The sequence below is a fragment of the Colius striatus genome, chromosome 1 (genome assembly GCF_028858725.1).
Source record: "Colius striatus isolate bColStr4 chromosome 1, bColStr4.1.hap1, whole genome shotgun sequence".
NCBI lineage: Eukaryota > Metazoa > Chordata > Aves > Coliiformes > Coliidae > Colius > Colius striatus.
The window spans coordinates 97,950,584-97,966,476 of NC_084759.1; the positions used below are offsets into that span (position 1 = coordinate 97,950,584).

At 39.2% G+C, this 15,893-nt stretch overlaps 1 protein-coding gene across 1 annotated transcript in view; it reads left to right on the forward strand.

The window, feature by feature from the left end:
• ADAMTS5 (ADAM metallopeptidase with thrombospondin type 1 motif 5) overlaps positions 1–15,893 on the forward strand; it is a 40,606-nt gene that overhangs the window by 12,300 nt on the left and 12,413 nt on the right. Inside the window, exons 2-3 of the mRNA XM_010204730.2 lie at positions 541–673; positions 13,274–13,441. Of these exons, the coding sequence (XP_010203032.2) occupies positions 541–673; positions 13,274–13,441 (301 nt within the window). The remainder of the gene's footprint in view (positions 1–540; positions 674–13,273; positions 13,442–15,893) is intronic.

Below are 15,893 nucleotides of genomic sequence, written 5' to 3' on the forward strand. Positions count from 1 at the left end.
GGGTAATACATTATTAATCATTGTACTACTTGACAGATGTGTTGTGAGGTTTAATGTATAACAGTCTCGTTTCTTCATGTACAAGTGTAAGACTTGTTTTTGGAAAAGAAAGATGGTCTCTGATGAAGGATTGGTCAGGAATCTGAAGCTTTCATGGTCACCTTCTGTAAATAAAGAGAAGATTCTATTTTTATTGTCAATGAAGACATGGTTCTACAGCATGTAATTTGAGTACCTAACTCAAGTGCAAGTTTGAGCCTCTGTATACACAGCAAAAATACAAATTTACCTAACAATAGTTAATTACAGAAAGTATCCAAATCCCATTAAACTCAATGAAAGTACTCTCACTGACCTTAGCAGGAGTGGGATTGGATCATCATGCTTTTAAACTGCATCAGCATATTTAGACAGAAGCTTTTTCCTGATGTTTTTATCCAGGTTCTGCTGTTTCCAAAGGGCTGTTGACTTTAACCTGTTGTTACCAATCCCTGTAAAAATTTATTTTAATGTTTTTATTTTTTTTTCCTTCCTGGGCAGGATTTATGTGGGCATCATTCATGTGATACTCTGGGAATGGCAGACGTTGGGACCATATGCTCTCCTGAGCGCAGCTGTGCAGTGATTGAAGATGACGGCCTCCATGCAGCTTTTACAGTGGCTCACGAAATTGGTATGCAGTGCCTTTTCTGTTCCCTTGCCAAATCAAACACTTGTAACAGCTGCATTAGTAACCAAAATACTTTGCAATTAATTCCAGATTTCCCCTGGTCCAGATACTCACTTGGGGATTAAGGCTGTATACATATGCACTTCAGGGTTAACTAATAAGGGATCAGGAGGCAAGTGAAGGCGCACAGTAGGTGTTTCCTTTCTGACAGTGTCATTCCTAAGCAGTAGTTGAAGTGAAAATTCAAAGGCTGCTGCTACTGTCCAAAGATGTCAATATGTGTCACTCCTGAGAAAGCATTTGACCCATCTATTGTAATTCACATGCATTTAGTGCTCACACAGTGGAAAATAGCTCACCTTTTTGAACTACGTCTGTGCTTGACAGTTACAAACTTTTTCTTGGGACCTGCAGAGAAAGGTTACTGTGGGAAAAAAAAACCGCATAATTCTAATTTTTTTCCAAGTATATGGAAATTCCACGTTTATGGTAAAATACAATACTGATGTGAATCCTAAAATAAGTAAAATAGGTGGTAAAGGTTTGGTAAAATAAGCTGTTTGACTTTGTTTTGATTTCCACCTCGATGGGCCTTACACGTACCCTTCAGAAGGAGGTAAGGTAGAATTAGTGACAGAAGAAAGTTCATATTCTGGGGTATTATGTCTAGCATGATGTATTCCTTCAGAGAGACTGCTGCCATCTTGATTATTTTTAATTTACTAATGTTTTGTATTTTTTAAATTTACTAATGTAATGTTCACTGTAAATACATTTGATATGAAGGCTCACTTTGGTGAGTGAACTGGAATTTGAAAGTAGAGATTTTTTTGTTTCCCTAAAATTCTTGGAAAGAAATAACAAGGAAAGGAGAACTTTCAGAGAGAGCCAATTGCTGAATTGCCTTATACCTCATGCCAAACCAAAGTAAAGTTTGCTTTGGGAGTATCATTGCAGTAGTTCAGTTTTCAAGTAGCTAGCAGGTAGAGCCTAAGAGTTGTGTGCTTTACATATACATCTGGCTCAGTAACCGGAGGTCACCAAGTATAAAAAAGCAGCTGACTTGTCACTGACCTGACCCTTCAACGATTAGTGAACCTGATCCTACTGCTCTTATGGTGCTACAAGGACATGGAATCAGTCGTGGCTGGAAAGGCATCATGGGTTGCATAAAAGCATAAAATGTTGTGGCAGTATGGGTCCCCAAACCAGAACTTTTATTTTTATAGACAAGAATATAGTTAGAAAATAAAAAACTCTTCTGAAATCACTAGTTTAGAACATTTGGAGATGAGTACAGAGATATATCAAATACAGCTTCACATCAGATGAGTTTAGTGGCATCAAACCTGGATGCTGTGAATGATTATGTCAATGATCATGCCAAAGACGAATAATAAACCTCATCTAGAACTAAGACAAGTAGATGGATGGCAAACTCAGCCTGTCACTCAAAGTCCAGTCTTCCAGAAGGACTGCTTTTATCTTCTTGCATCTAGAAGTGATGCGTACTGCTGAAGGTTAGCAGGCATTGGTGAGGTTGGATGAGGGTGCCAGTCTTGGTGTATGTAGTGTGTGAGGAGGTGAGTAATGTATCTCAGCTATTTAATCAGCAATAAGTACATGTTTAGATAGGTTAATGATGGAAGAACACAGATCAATAAAGATACGGATGAGCAGTAATATACATATTCTTACCTTGAATTCCACAAAAAGAAAATATAAACAAAAATGAATTATTTTTAGTGATCTAGAAGCACATTTTTGAAAAAGAGCCATTTTCTTACCTAGACATTTACAGGAATCTGTAAAAGCTATAATTTTAAATGTATAAAAAGGCATGAGTTGAAACGAATAAATAAGTAACCTAATGGACAGAAAAATTCTAGTTTGAGGGTTTTTTAGAATAACATCCTTTTTTTTTTCTCTGCTTGCCATAGGATTTTAAGAAAGGAAGGGTGTCAAGTCACAGAATGATCTTTGTGTGTGTGGCCTGAAGTGGGGGAAGTTGAGAAGAAAACACAGCTAAAATTGCTTTAGTACTTACATGAAATTAAAGGTCAAAAACAGATGAAAAATAAGAGTGTGGCATGGATACCCTTTAGTTAAGCACTTTGGGGAAAACCCTGCTTTATTTTATTTGGAGACTAGACTTCTTCCTACATTTCAGAAGTCTTAAAGTTCCCCCTGTCCTGTGGGTAGGGTGTAGCTTTAATTTTACAGTGGCTTAGTTATTCGTGGAATTTAACTGGCAACATAGGAGATGCCCTGCAAGACAGAGGGGATGCTGAGGGCTCTGAGCCTAAAGTGCTCCTTTCTGTCAGCATGAAGAGCAAAGTGAGCTGCTGAGTCCATCAGACTGGCCGTCTGCAGGTTTTTTAAATAATCTTGCTGTGTGTGCAGGGGTAGCAGATGCAGCATCATCAACGTGATCGGGAGACTAGCCATGTGTGCTCACTTTGACATCCAAGACAATCTGAATGCTCTTGTTTCCTCGTTGAAGGATCCAAGAGCATTTTTGAGGATCAGGTTATTTCTCTGGAAGGCCACCAAAGTAAATGGAACTGCAGCTCAACCAAACCAGATGATGCACACCCCAGGAGCTGTGCAGGTTGCATACATGCTCAGGAAGCCAAAAGGCAGCCTGCTACAGAATAAAGCCTGCCGCTTCTGTTGCCAGGGTTTCTACTACATCGTGTGTTAGATGTTTGTTTTATTTCTTTCAGATAAAATAAATTGACCAGTGAATTGAGGGCAGGGGCACAAGGGGGAGTATGAGTGAGCAGCACTAATGGGCAAAATCTCCAAAGAGCTGTAAATGATAGCACAGAAAGAAATAGATGCAACCAAATTCTTAGTACAACTAATTAACTGACAAAAAGAGGTAGGACCTGAATCTTATCCTACTTGTAAATAGGAATATTGGGAATAATTTGACTACAATGTCAAATGCAGAAAACGAGAATCGTGCAACAAAAAAAACAGGAGAAAACTTTGTAACTTTGAACATGATAATCCAGTTTCTCCTCAGAAGAAGGGGAGCAGTGCTGATAGCATAAATGTTATTTTTAAATTATAGCCTGTCAAGATATTCAGCTACTAATGGTAAATCTATAGATAGTTGTTTTCTAGCAGGAGCCATGCTGCTGTCAGTTTGGATAGAAGTAGCTTTGCTGTGACAAATACAGTCTTATTGATTCTTGCTTAAACACATCAGTTCAGCTCCATATTGTGGCATATGAATGTCTTTTTTGACTTTAAGCAGCTCCTTCAGTTACGTCTCCATAGCTTTGCAGGGATATCTGAGCTAGCTTAGGCACAATAAGTAGACATTCTCCAAGTCGTTGTTATCAACCTATTCTCTGTAAAATAAATAAAATAATTCTTATTTCATGCATTTCCCTGCTTCACAGAGATTTGTATGTAATGTTTTCCTTAGTTCAGCACTAGCATATTGTTTCTCCATATATCCCATATTAAATACCCATAAGGAAACAGAAGGTAACTAGATTCCTACTCTAATACTTTTGAGTTGGAGATTTGTCGCTTATACAGTGTTGAATTTTAAGGCAAGCTGTGCATCCCATGAAGAAAAGCATGATCCAACATTACCAACAGACACAATCAAAAAATTTTAAGTTACCCTTGATATCTCTTGAAATAGGATATATCCAATACATGGCAATTCCTTATTTAGTAGCCTGGTCTTGCATTTTGTGATGCAGTCACATTTAGAAGTTTCTACTGACTCTGGTTCTTCCTATGCTGGAATCCTGCATGCTTCAGTACAGACAGCAAACCATCCTAAAGGGTTTATCATGTACAAAAGCAAAATGAGAAGAGTTCAAGAGAAAATAAGTGAAGCTGCTGCTTGTTTTATCAATAGGTAATTTCCCAAAATCACAAAGCAAGTCTGAATGAAGCCAGGAATTAAACTTGTCTCTGCAGTTTCGATCTAGTTCTTAAATACAAAAGCATCTTTCCTGTAGCAGACAAAGCTCCAGTTTAGTTCAACGAGAGTTACATGGGTCTAATAACTTAAATTATATTCATCTTTATTCTTTCTATCAATCTTGAAGAACTCTTTTTCTTTTTTTACAGAGAAGATACAGTGAAAGCATTGCCTTTTTGCTCAATGGTAATGTTCGTTTGACCTTTTGCAAAGTTCCTGTTTCTCTGTTATGCAGCCATTCTGGCATGCTATTACTCCTTCTATCCTCCTGAGTAATATGGTTTACTGATGTTCTTTCCAAGTATTTTATTTTTAGAATATAGCTTTAAAATTACTACATGGAACTAATTAAACCTCTGTTCATTAGTTTCCTTTTATCTTTTTACATGTAACTCTAGAGAAGGGAAGGCCAAAGCAGAGAATAAAAGCAGTCTTCAATTATATTTTAAAGATTATGGCAAAAGTTTACGTAATAAATCATTCTTCGTGTCCACCTGGGAGAGCACAAAGGGCAATGGCCTTAAATTGCAGCTAGGGAGATTTACTTTAAGGATTAGCCAAAATTGTCTAACCAGAAGGACAGTTAAAGTCAGGAATTAATTGCCTGGGGAGGCTGTGAAATCTCCATTACTGGAGGTTAGCAGGAGCTGACTGGCTAAAATAGTTGTGGCTTAGAGGACGCTGATTCTACCCTAGGGTGGAGGAAGAAGTGCACAAGATGGCTTTTCAGGGTCTCCTCTCAGCCTCATTCTCTGTGGTTATGTGGAGTTACCACAACTTCCTCCACAGCTGTACTGTGCATCACCTAAAATCGAGGAACTTTACAGAAACTTTAAACTAGAAAACATTTTTAATACTAAATCTGTTTCAGCGTGCCATCATGCTGTGGCATCTGCTACCACCGAGGACAAAATATTGTGAGCGCTGTCAGCAAAGTGTTTTAGCAGTGCTTTATAAGTGAGCATAATTTTATGTAAAGAAGCTGTTTTAGAATTGAAGCATCACTCCTGGGGTCCCCGCTCATGTGTTCACCAAAATACATCAAAATACCATTTTGCTCTGGGTGGACTGAAAATATTTATTCAGAGCCTGAGCCTGTATTTGAGTTGTAGGGTCTGTGGAAAGAGGGACGTATTTCCCATGTCTAACCTATGTAACCTTCATAGGAAACTGTATGAGTCTGACTCTTCCTCAGAAAAAAATTAAACCATTAACAATGTGTATGCTAGTGAAATGGTAATCTTGCTTTTGATGTTCATAGAAGAGTCAAAAAATACTCTATTTCCATATTTTACTACATATGCTCATTTTATATACACTCAAAAGTAACTAAATACAATCACCTTTTCTTTTCCACTGTTGAACATGTAGCCCTTTGATTTCAAGGCTGTCAAGATAAAGCAGATAAAGACAAACTTCAGATTTGACGGGTACAAGTCTTTTGTAGCCTCTCATTTCAAGAGGGATACGTTGCCAGGGGCACAGAATCTCATAGACACATGAAAAAATGGTGAAGGTTATCTGACTTTCATATTATGTTTCCTTCGTGACAGATGAAGTTTAGGCAAATATCCAGGAAATCGTAATCAGGCAGATTAGCTTCCTTAAACCAACAAAAAAGGGAGAGAAAGTACACTCATCCCAGCCTTTGCTGATGACAGACATCAGGAAAATTGGTTGATTCCTTCTCTTTGAACCTCTTTCAAAGTTCTGTCTAAAATTCTGCTCGCAGAAGCTCTTGAATTAAGCCCTCGTGAACCAATCCCCTTCGGTTAACAGCAAAGATAGTGAGTCAAAGCTAAGACTTCACATAAGGTGCAGAGTGGGGCAGAAAATTTAACTGGTGCTTCAAAAAACAAAAATTAGCTGTACAGAAGGTTGCGTGTTCAAATGTTGGGTAAAAATTCTTGGCTTGCCCAACAATATTTATATTAACTTACAATGTTATGTGTAATATATAATTGTTGCACCTGCAGCACACATGGTGCACAAAACAAACCCTTTTTAGTGAAGTTGAGACAATTTTTATGGGAAAGTGGAGAAGTGGAAGGAAGAAATAGATATGATGTAGAAAAATTGAAACCTCAGGTTTTGGATATGCTGGAGATTTTCTTTAGCCACCACATACTTTGAGAACCATTGCCCTCTTAACATATGTGAAGTTATTTTGACAGAGCAATAAGGAGATGGATAGACAAGTTGTCAACCATAGACTTCAAGAAGTGACTCAGACATACTACTAACATTGCCCGAGTTTTCAGTGGTTTTCTGGAGTTGTGCTGATCTTTGTGTAGACGTAACCTCATGAAGAATTAGATTAAACAAACATTATGCTTTGAAAAGCTGGTACACTTCCTAAAACATCAAAGCCAAATATATGGAGTGAAATATCAGTATCTCTGCAACTGTAAGGGAACTGAGAGTGAAATTGCGTAATGTTTCAGAGCAATCATTATCAAAAATTATCTTAATAATATGGTTTAGTGGTGAACTTCGCAGTGTTATGTTTACAGTTGGACTTGATGATCTTAAGGGTCTTTTCCAACCTAAATGATTCTGTGATTCTAAAAGACGTCTACTTCATCTAGAGTACTGTGTACAGTTCTGGGCTCCTCAGCTCAGGAGAGAGAGAACTTCTGGAGGGAGTCCAGCGCAGGGCCACCAAGATGATCAGGGGACTGAAACATCTTTCATAAAATGAAAGCCTGCAGGAACTAGAGCTGTTTAGCCTGGAAAAGAGAACACTGAGGGGGGATCTTATTAACATTTACAAATATCTAAAGGGTGGATATCAGGAGGTTGGGGCATCCCTGTTTTCTATTGTATCTAGCAACAGGACAAGGGGTAATGGGATGAAGCTGGGACACAAAAAGTTCCATTTAAACATAAGAAGAAACTGTTTCACTGTGAGGGTGAGGGAGCCCTGGCACAGGCTGTCCAGGGAGGGTGTGGAGTCTCCGTCCTTGGAGGCCTTCAAGACCTACCTGGACATGTTGCTGTGTGACCTGATCTAGGTTGACCTGCTTCTGCAGGGAGGTTGGACTAGATGATCTCTAAAGGTCCCTTCCAACCCTATCATTCTACGATTCTATGATTCAACTGTGTGTGCCTGAGTTCCACTCTTCCAAATTGCAGGGGAAAGTAGGGATTACTTTCCTCCTTGACGGCTAAATACTACCAATGTTTTTTTGTGTGTGTGACAAGTACTTCTGGTACAGAGAGGAAGGCAGAATTACACAATAAACAGGCAGCAGGCAATGCAATTTTTATGTTCTTGCACTATCTACTCTCCCAGAGTTCATTCATTTACCATGAGCTGGCATGAATTACATTCTTTATGAATTACTCTGATTTGTACAGATGTGAAAATGGGTGTCACTATCTCCCACTCTTTAGTTAAAATGAATATGTGTCTTATACGTGCCCCCTTAACTAGCATAGCAGATACGGTGTGGACCTCCAAGACCACATCTTTTTAATGATCATTTGAGTATATGTGGACATAGAGGTCTCTGATTGCCTACTCGACATTACCTGGACAGTCTTGCCTGCAAATTGGGGGAAATGTATCTGTGACCTCCCACAGAAGTCTGTTCTAAGAAGCTGTTTCACCAAAAGTTTATTTTGTATTAAGTCTGCAGGACTTGTGTGTGAATGTCTGATTGTGTCTTTTTTTTAATGTCTGCTCCTGAAAAGAAGCTGCACTTCAGACTATTGTTTCCTTCAGTCTGAAGATTTTTTTTAAGCCCAAAGTATTAAAAACTGCCGTTAGGCTGGTGATTTAAAAGATAGAGGGTTTGGGTTTTTTTAATTTTGTAAGTGATGGATAGTAGTAAAATAAAAGAAAATTTAAAGGAAAGTTCAAGTGTGAAGAAAGGGTAATAGCCAGTTTTATATTCTATGCATGCTTTTTGTAAGCTTGTGTAATTCAAAAAACTTGTATAAAAAAACTCCACTTTATTAGCCATTATTTCTTAGGTCTATCATTTTTTATGCAGAATTCCTATGACTCCAAGAGGATTTCTGAGTGATACAGAAAGAAATTATTTTATTTCAAAAGAGTTACCACGTGCAATCTTTGTCAAGTAAAAGAGAATGCAAGAGGCTTGTACAGAAGGTTTGGGATGGTCGTCAGGCCAAGGAATGTTGAGCCAGGAGCTTCCCGAAGTGTGATCCCATGAGAGCCAGTGACTAACTGGGTAACCCTGGGCAAATCACTTGACCTTCTTTTGTACCCTAGTCATCCTCACTGAAAATTAGGTGAAAGGCATGACCTCACTGAAAAACACATGCTTCATCAGAGCTGAGCTTTTTTAAGAAAACAAATTACAATATCTGCAGCATTTTTTAGCATACTGTGTCACTTTGAATGTATCCTGTGGTCAAATTCAGTGCAAGAGCTTACTTTGACATGCTGTTAAGTTCAAGCATATAGAGATCTATGTATGTATATTAACAAGGTTATTGGGTTTTATTCCAGAAGAGACACCACAATTTGTGTTTGAGCAAAAGCTGTGTTTTATTTGCTGCACACTGAGGACCCTTTTTGGTTTTTTTTTTATTCCTGTGCTTGAGATATCAGCGGAAAATAAATGAGATTAGAGTAAATTTTGCATGCTCTTCACTCAGAGAACCTCTAGAGATAATCTAGCATCATATTTTAAGAAAATCCAGAAATATCCAGACTTCTGTTTTGCTTTCCAGTGCTTCTGGGAAGAAAATAGCTGCAGTGCAATGGGCTTCACTGCACATCCAACACAGCTCTGATGGCCACCTGATTTACTTGCAGAACTCTTTGTGTCCTGATATTTAGAAAGAATCTAAGTTTTAGCTGACTTATCATAATCATTTTGGAGTATTCCCACCTTATATTAGGAATATACACCCCATTCCTACAAGGTGTAAGAATTCTTTTTAAACCCATTGAAGGTATTATTTCCTGTTGGGCTATAACAGGTGTTGAGCTTCAATAGTTGTTGGGGTAGGGGAGCTTATGCAGTGCAAGGTCCACCATAAGTAGTGCAGACAGTGCAGGTGACTGCTGACTGCTGTTGGCTCTCTCTTGCTTCAGGATCTAAGCAGTCTGAACTTTGCCAAGAGCCCCTTGTTCCAAAATATACTCGAGTCCAAAGTGTGCAGGTTTCTTTCATACCGCTTTTAACAGTTTATTGATGTACATTTTGTCTCATCTCAAGGGGAGAGGGAAGGCTGTGAGGAAGTCTGTCAGTCCATCTAGGTGGTTGGTCTTTTTGCTGTTTGGGAAGGAACCAATTTACAAGAAGGCTAGCTCCTCTTCACTTGCATGAGGGTAAACCCTGCCTCCTCGCCATCTGTTTCTTTTACCATTTGGTGCATTCCTACAGCATAACTTCACTAAACACCATCCTGCTGGCAAAATTATGTCATTCTCACTCAGTGGGAACTGTCAACAGCAGTAAGATGCTTCATTAAGTAGAAAACATCAGATGATCTACTAACCCATTCTCAATCAGTCATTTTACACAGCTGCTGGGAGCCACATTGCCAGCTCGCATTCAGGTGGATGTTGATCAGCACTCTCACATCCTTTTCTGTTGTACAGCTTTCTAGGCACACATCCCTAAGCCTGTAGTGTTACTACAGGTTTGTTGTTGCCCAGGTGCAGGACCTGGCACTTGGCCTTGTTGAACCTCATACAATTGACCTCAGTCCATCACTCCAGCCTGTCCAGGTCTCTCAATCAGTTCAACATTCCCACTCAAATTGGTGCAGTCTACAAACTTACAGAGGGCCCACTTGACCCCCTCACCCAAATCATTGATAAAGGTATTATGCTTACATACAGGGTTACTTGAAGAATCACCTGTAACCTTTTCACTTTGGTTCTTGTGAAAGGAAACTTCCACCAGTAAAAGCCAGAAACAATCCCAATATTGTCCTGAGCAATATAACACCAGCATGTTTATGTATGCAAAGCAGCAGGGGTTCTCAATTTGCTAGTTTGCACCCATCTATTATTCATATCCTCTTGAACATGCATTATGTGCCATATGAGGTTACTCAGATAAACTTTTTAGAACCATTTTCCAGCTTTTCTTTTCACTCAGAACTATTCACTACCAAGTCAAATGACTTAGAAATGAAACTCCTTTTCCACTGAGAGAATTTCATTGCCTTATTTCACAAGCATGCTGCAGTGAAGTAATTTCTTACAGTTACAACTTTAAGCAGTCTTGGGACATTAAACACAAAAGCATTCTTCTTGCAACCTTTAAGCATACAAGTTATCTCAGAGAAGTTTGCTGTAGGCTTAGGTCTAGTCAGCACAGTGTTTTCTTGCTTGCTAGGCTAATTGTTTTGCAGATATTTCCGTTTCATTGATAGGTAGTATATTCAAGTGCAGAGATTGAAGTCAAATACAAGAAATTGAATAGCTCTGCAAAACAGAGCATATGTGGTCCTGATTTGAATGGGGAGCTGTGGCACATACTGAAGGGTCTGTCAACAGTAGATAGAGGATAGGCCTAAAGCTCTCTCTAGTAAATATGGGCTTAAGTTAGTGGAACACTGGTAAATGTGTTGCAAGAAGTTACTCTATGTCAGCAGAAAATTGTTCTAGTTATATGACTGCTAGGCATGTGTTGAGGTTGATAAACCTGTCAGCTCTGCTCATAGTTCTCAGACATGAGGTGTGACCTCGTGTCATTCAGTACATGAGTATGAATGCAAAGTTAGTGATAACACTTTCTATATAGAACAGCAGCCAAAAATAACATCATCTTTGTGTTTCCTGAGGATGCTCATTGACTGTGCCTTGGACTTTGGCGATGCAAGAGATAGTCCTCATTGGCACAGTAGCTGCTGGCCCCTGACACTTCTGCTGAATTTGCTCCACAGGTTAAAAGTGATGCACTGATTATTTGGTTCTGTGTCAGAGAAATGTATCTGTTTGAAATAATAATCTTAATAGTGAACCATTTTGGTCAGCACCAGCATTAAGCTTAAATAAAACAAAGATGCCATCTCTTCAGAGCAAGTATTTATGTAGTGCTATATCAAATTGAAACTTGACATGTACATATTGATATTCAGCCATGTCTCAGTACAGAGTATTGCATATATTTATTCTGATGCAGAATTATTTGACCCATATATAATAAGTATGGCCAAAAGAATGTGAGTTTACCTATCAGAAAAAAATAAGCCAAAACCTTGCATGTAGAACACACCAGTTATTACACATGCTTTTAGTAGGAAAGTTTGATTCATTATGTTTTTGCAGCAACATATTTGTGTTATAAGATTGCAACAGCAGTTAGAAAAAGTAGCAATAAGAGGGAAAGGAGTATTAGCTCTCATCACTGTTAACCCAGGGTCTCCAAAAAAATTCTTCCTAGCATTTATAATGCTACAAGACTACTTTTAGTCAAATAGTAGCTGTATCTGAATGACGTTGGTAAGTGTGTGCACATCAAGGGAACAGAGTCAAAAAGAGAAATACATTTCTCCATTTTCCTTCCCACCTTCCTGCCAGAAGGGACCCAATAGCTGCAGAAGACAGACTGTTCTCAGTCATCACTGGTACAACTAGAAGTGATAGATCAAGATTTTCTTGTCACTTTTCCTGTAGCTCCATCCTTAGGTCGGAACTCAGCATGTGAATAAGGCTTCCAGCTGATACCTTGGCTTCTCTAACAGGACAGAAACCCTGATTTCTGATCTCCTGCAGCCTTAGCACACACTTCTGGTCAGATAGCTAATCTCCTAATCTCAAATAGAGTTTGGGAGCGGGTACTGCCTCCATCTCTTTCCTCTTGGCTTCTCTCCCAGAGCAGATAAAAACGTAACAGCATTTTTTTTTATAAAGCAAATAGGTGAAATTAGCTGATTTTCTTCTTTTCCAGCCTTCATTGTAGGTGATGGTGTTGTTATTGTTGTTGTTGGTATTATTATTGTCATACCTATTACTATGAATATCAGAATACGATGTCTTGCCATCAGTGTCCCTACTTGTGTTACCTTACAGCTGGTCTACAGCAGTTATACCAGAATATAAAGCTGATGACTTTTAGCTACTGCAGAATAATACAAGGTGTCTTTTCAGATGCTTTTTGAGGACATCAGGTTTATTTCTCAGCAGTAGCTTTGATGTCTTTGTCCTTGCCATTAAAGCTATCTTGGTCTAGCCTTGGATGTCTGATTGATCATCTCCTGGCCTAGGCTGAAGACTGTGTTAGGTTCAGGCTTGGGTTCCCTGTACCTTTGGTTCTTATTCTGTCTTCTACCTCTTAGACAGTAAATTGGCTGTGAAATAAAGGAAATTAAAGTTAAAGCTACTGTTTACATAGAGAAAGTGTGTTGTTTGCAACCTATAATTGTTGCGCAGAGACTAGAGAAGATGAGGATCCCTGATCTACAGAAAAGATTGCACCAATTCAATGACTGAAGGCATTGCTTCCTTGCTATATGTAATGGTGTAAACTGTCACAGCTTTTATTTGTCTTCAAGCAGAGACCTCATGTTTCAAGTGGCCTGCTTTGGGCTGCTAATTAAAATTTGAGAATTAATTATACAATTTATTTTGTATAAATTGTATATTTGACTGTGAGCTCCAGCTGCTAAATGCTCTTATAGGTAGTCACTCCACTTTCTTTATTTTTTCATTTCTATAGGGCACTTGCTTGGGCTTTCCCATGATGACTCCAAATTTTGTGAGGAGAACTTTGGCTCCATGGAAGACAAGCGCCTGATGTCCTCCATTCTGACTAGTATCGATGCTTCCAAGCCCTGGTCCAAGTGCACTTCAGCAACTATAACAGAATTTTTTGATGATGGTCATGGTATGTATTATCACACCTTGTGTCAGCTGCTTGTTAGCATTTGCTGTAAGCAGATTCTTTAATAAGAAATTTTATACCAGATTGTTTATTTCTTACTCATCTTCAGGCCTATCTTGGAAGTGCTTGCAAAACAAGGCAAAGGTCTAAAAGGCTGGCAGAGCCTCACCCGCCCTTTGCATAATTCCAATGCAAGAGAAAAGAAAGAGTTGATGGAGTGTTTGTTGGCAATAATTTGGTTTGCAACATGGAGAGGTTTTTTTAAAAGCATTAAATTAGTCCTATCTTCCCAAATGCCATAGGTATGAGCTCAGAGTGTACTTTAAGCAGAGGACACAGTGAAATGGCTTATTCCTTACAGAAATTGAAATGGGTGATATGGTCTACTTAGCATTAGGCTACAGATATGAACAGAGTGTATATGTTCTTGTCACCATTAGTAACATTTATTATGTTTATAATGCAATTATATTTATTATGTTTATGTAGAGGGGCTGTAAACTAGAATTAAGACTCCTCTGTGCTGTATATGATAAAAGATTACTTATGCCCCAGGAGCTTACCTTCCAAGTCATCTAACTAATAGTTGTTAAATATGTCATTTACCCTTTGGAGAATAAGTGCAAAACTTTGATTTTCCAAAAGTAATAGAAGAGCATGGTCTTGACTCTTTAATGAATTTTAAAGACTTCATTGTGCTCCCAAAGCAACTGCAGTTCTTAAACAAACTATTCAAATTCCAAAATGCTGAGATAAAAATGACATAATTGAGTGAAGGGATCAAGTTGTTATGGTAACCAAAATGCTTACGGATAAAAAGTATGGTATGTCTGCTGGATGTAAAGATTTTTTTACTTTTAAATGTTTTGTGCACTAATTTCAGCACTCTGAAATATTTTCTCCTCTTTTCCTCTATTGGAGAATGACTTCACTTTTTCTCTCAATTTTATTATATTCATTAATCTGTACTGTCCTGTTTTATGGTCTATGTTACTCTGGCGTTGGCTTAATATTACCAAGTAAGTTTCCTCATATGAAGATTGTGTGGTTTTGACCAGCCAGCAATGAAGCACCACAACAGTCTCTTGCTCAGCGTCCCCCATTCACCCCCTATCCTCCTTATGATGGTGGAGACCCCAGTGAAATGGGAGGAAAAAGATCACCAAGGATGTTGTGGATTGAGACAAGGGCAGGGAGGGCTCACTGCCAATTATGGTTCCGGGCAAAACAGACTCCAGTACTCAACTTAGAGAGGAAAGTAAGGAAAGTTTATCTACTACCTACAAGAAACAGAACAGAACAAAAAGCAAAAAGGGAGTAGGATGATTGATAAAATTACACCAGCACTTTAAGATCTCCCTCTTCCATCTCTCCTTTCTTCCCGGGCCCAGCTCACTACTTCTGATATCTCTACCTCTTCCCCTCTCAATGGCTCAGGGGGGTAGAGAATGGGGGATGTGGTCAGTCTGTCACAGATGAGCTCTGCTACTTCTCTCTTTTCAGAGGAGGATAACTCCTGGCATTCTCCCTCTGCTCTGATATGGAGTACCTCCCATGGGACACAGTCCTTAGCGAACTTCTCTGGTGTAGCTCTTCCCAGCAGCTGTGGCTTCTGCCAATACAGGGTCCCTCACACAGGATGCAGTCCTTAGTGAAAATCTCTGGCATGTGTTCTTCCTCACAGGGTCCCTCCCTTGGGACATAGCCTCTTCTGGGCATAATTTTAGTGAGCTTCTTTGGCATGGGTTCTTCCCCACAGCTTCTGTGAATATGGGGTCCCTCATAAGGGACACAGCCTCCTCTGGCCATAGTCACTGCCCTTGATGGGGAGTCTTTAATAAAATGCAAACAAATCTCAGCTTCACCAGTTCTCTCCACAGGATGCAGGGAAGTCTCTGTTCCAGCACACCTCCTCCTCTCTTCCCTCACTGCCCTTGGAGTCCGCATGGTTGTTTTTCTCTCTTTTCCCACTCCTTGGACCACCACCAGCCGGAAAAGAAGAAGGGGCAGAAGAAGGAAGAAACAGGAAGAACTCATCTTCCAGCTTCTTAAAAAGTGATCATGGAGATGTCTAATTGGCACAGCCCCAGAAGTGAGTCTGGCTCAGAGCTGGGGAGAGTTTTGAGCAACTTCTTACAGGAGCCATCTTTACAGTCCCTTCCCCCTTACTAGAAACGGTTTCATGTCAAACCATGACAGAGAGCTTTTCTTTTTGAGTGTAGTTACTGAGGTACAGTACAGTTCACTGGCTTAAAAAAGAAAGAGACCTCCCTCATCATCCATAAATTACCCCTGCAAGGAGCTCTGAACCACCTGTTCCTCTCCTGCTGCAGGCAAGTAGAAAGGTTGTTGTCATTTCTTTCCCTTTTTCTTGTGACTTTTCTCTTTATTATACATCCAGCTAGCTATTTACTTCAAAAATAAAGAAATCAGAGAGTATTTTTTCCACCTTTGG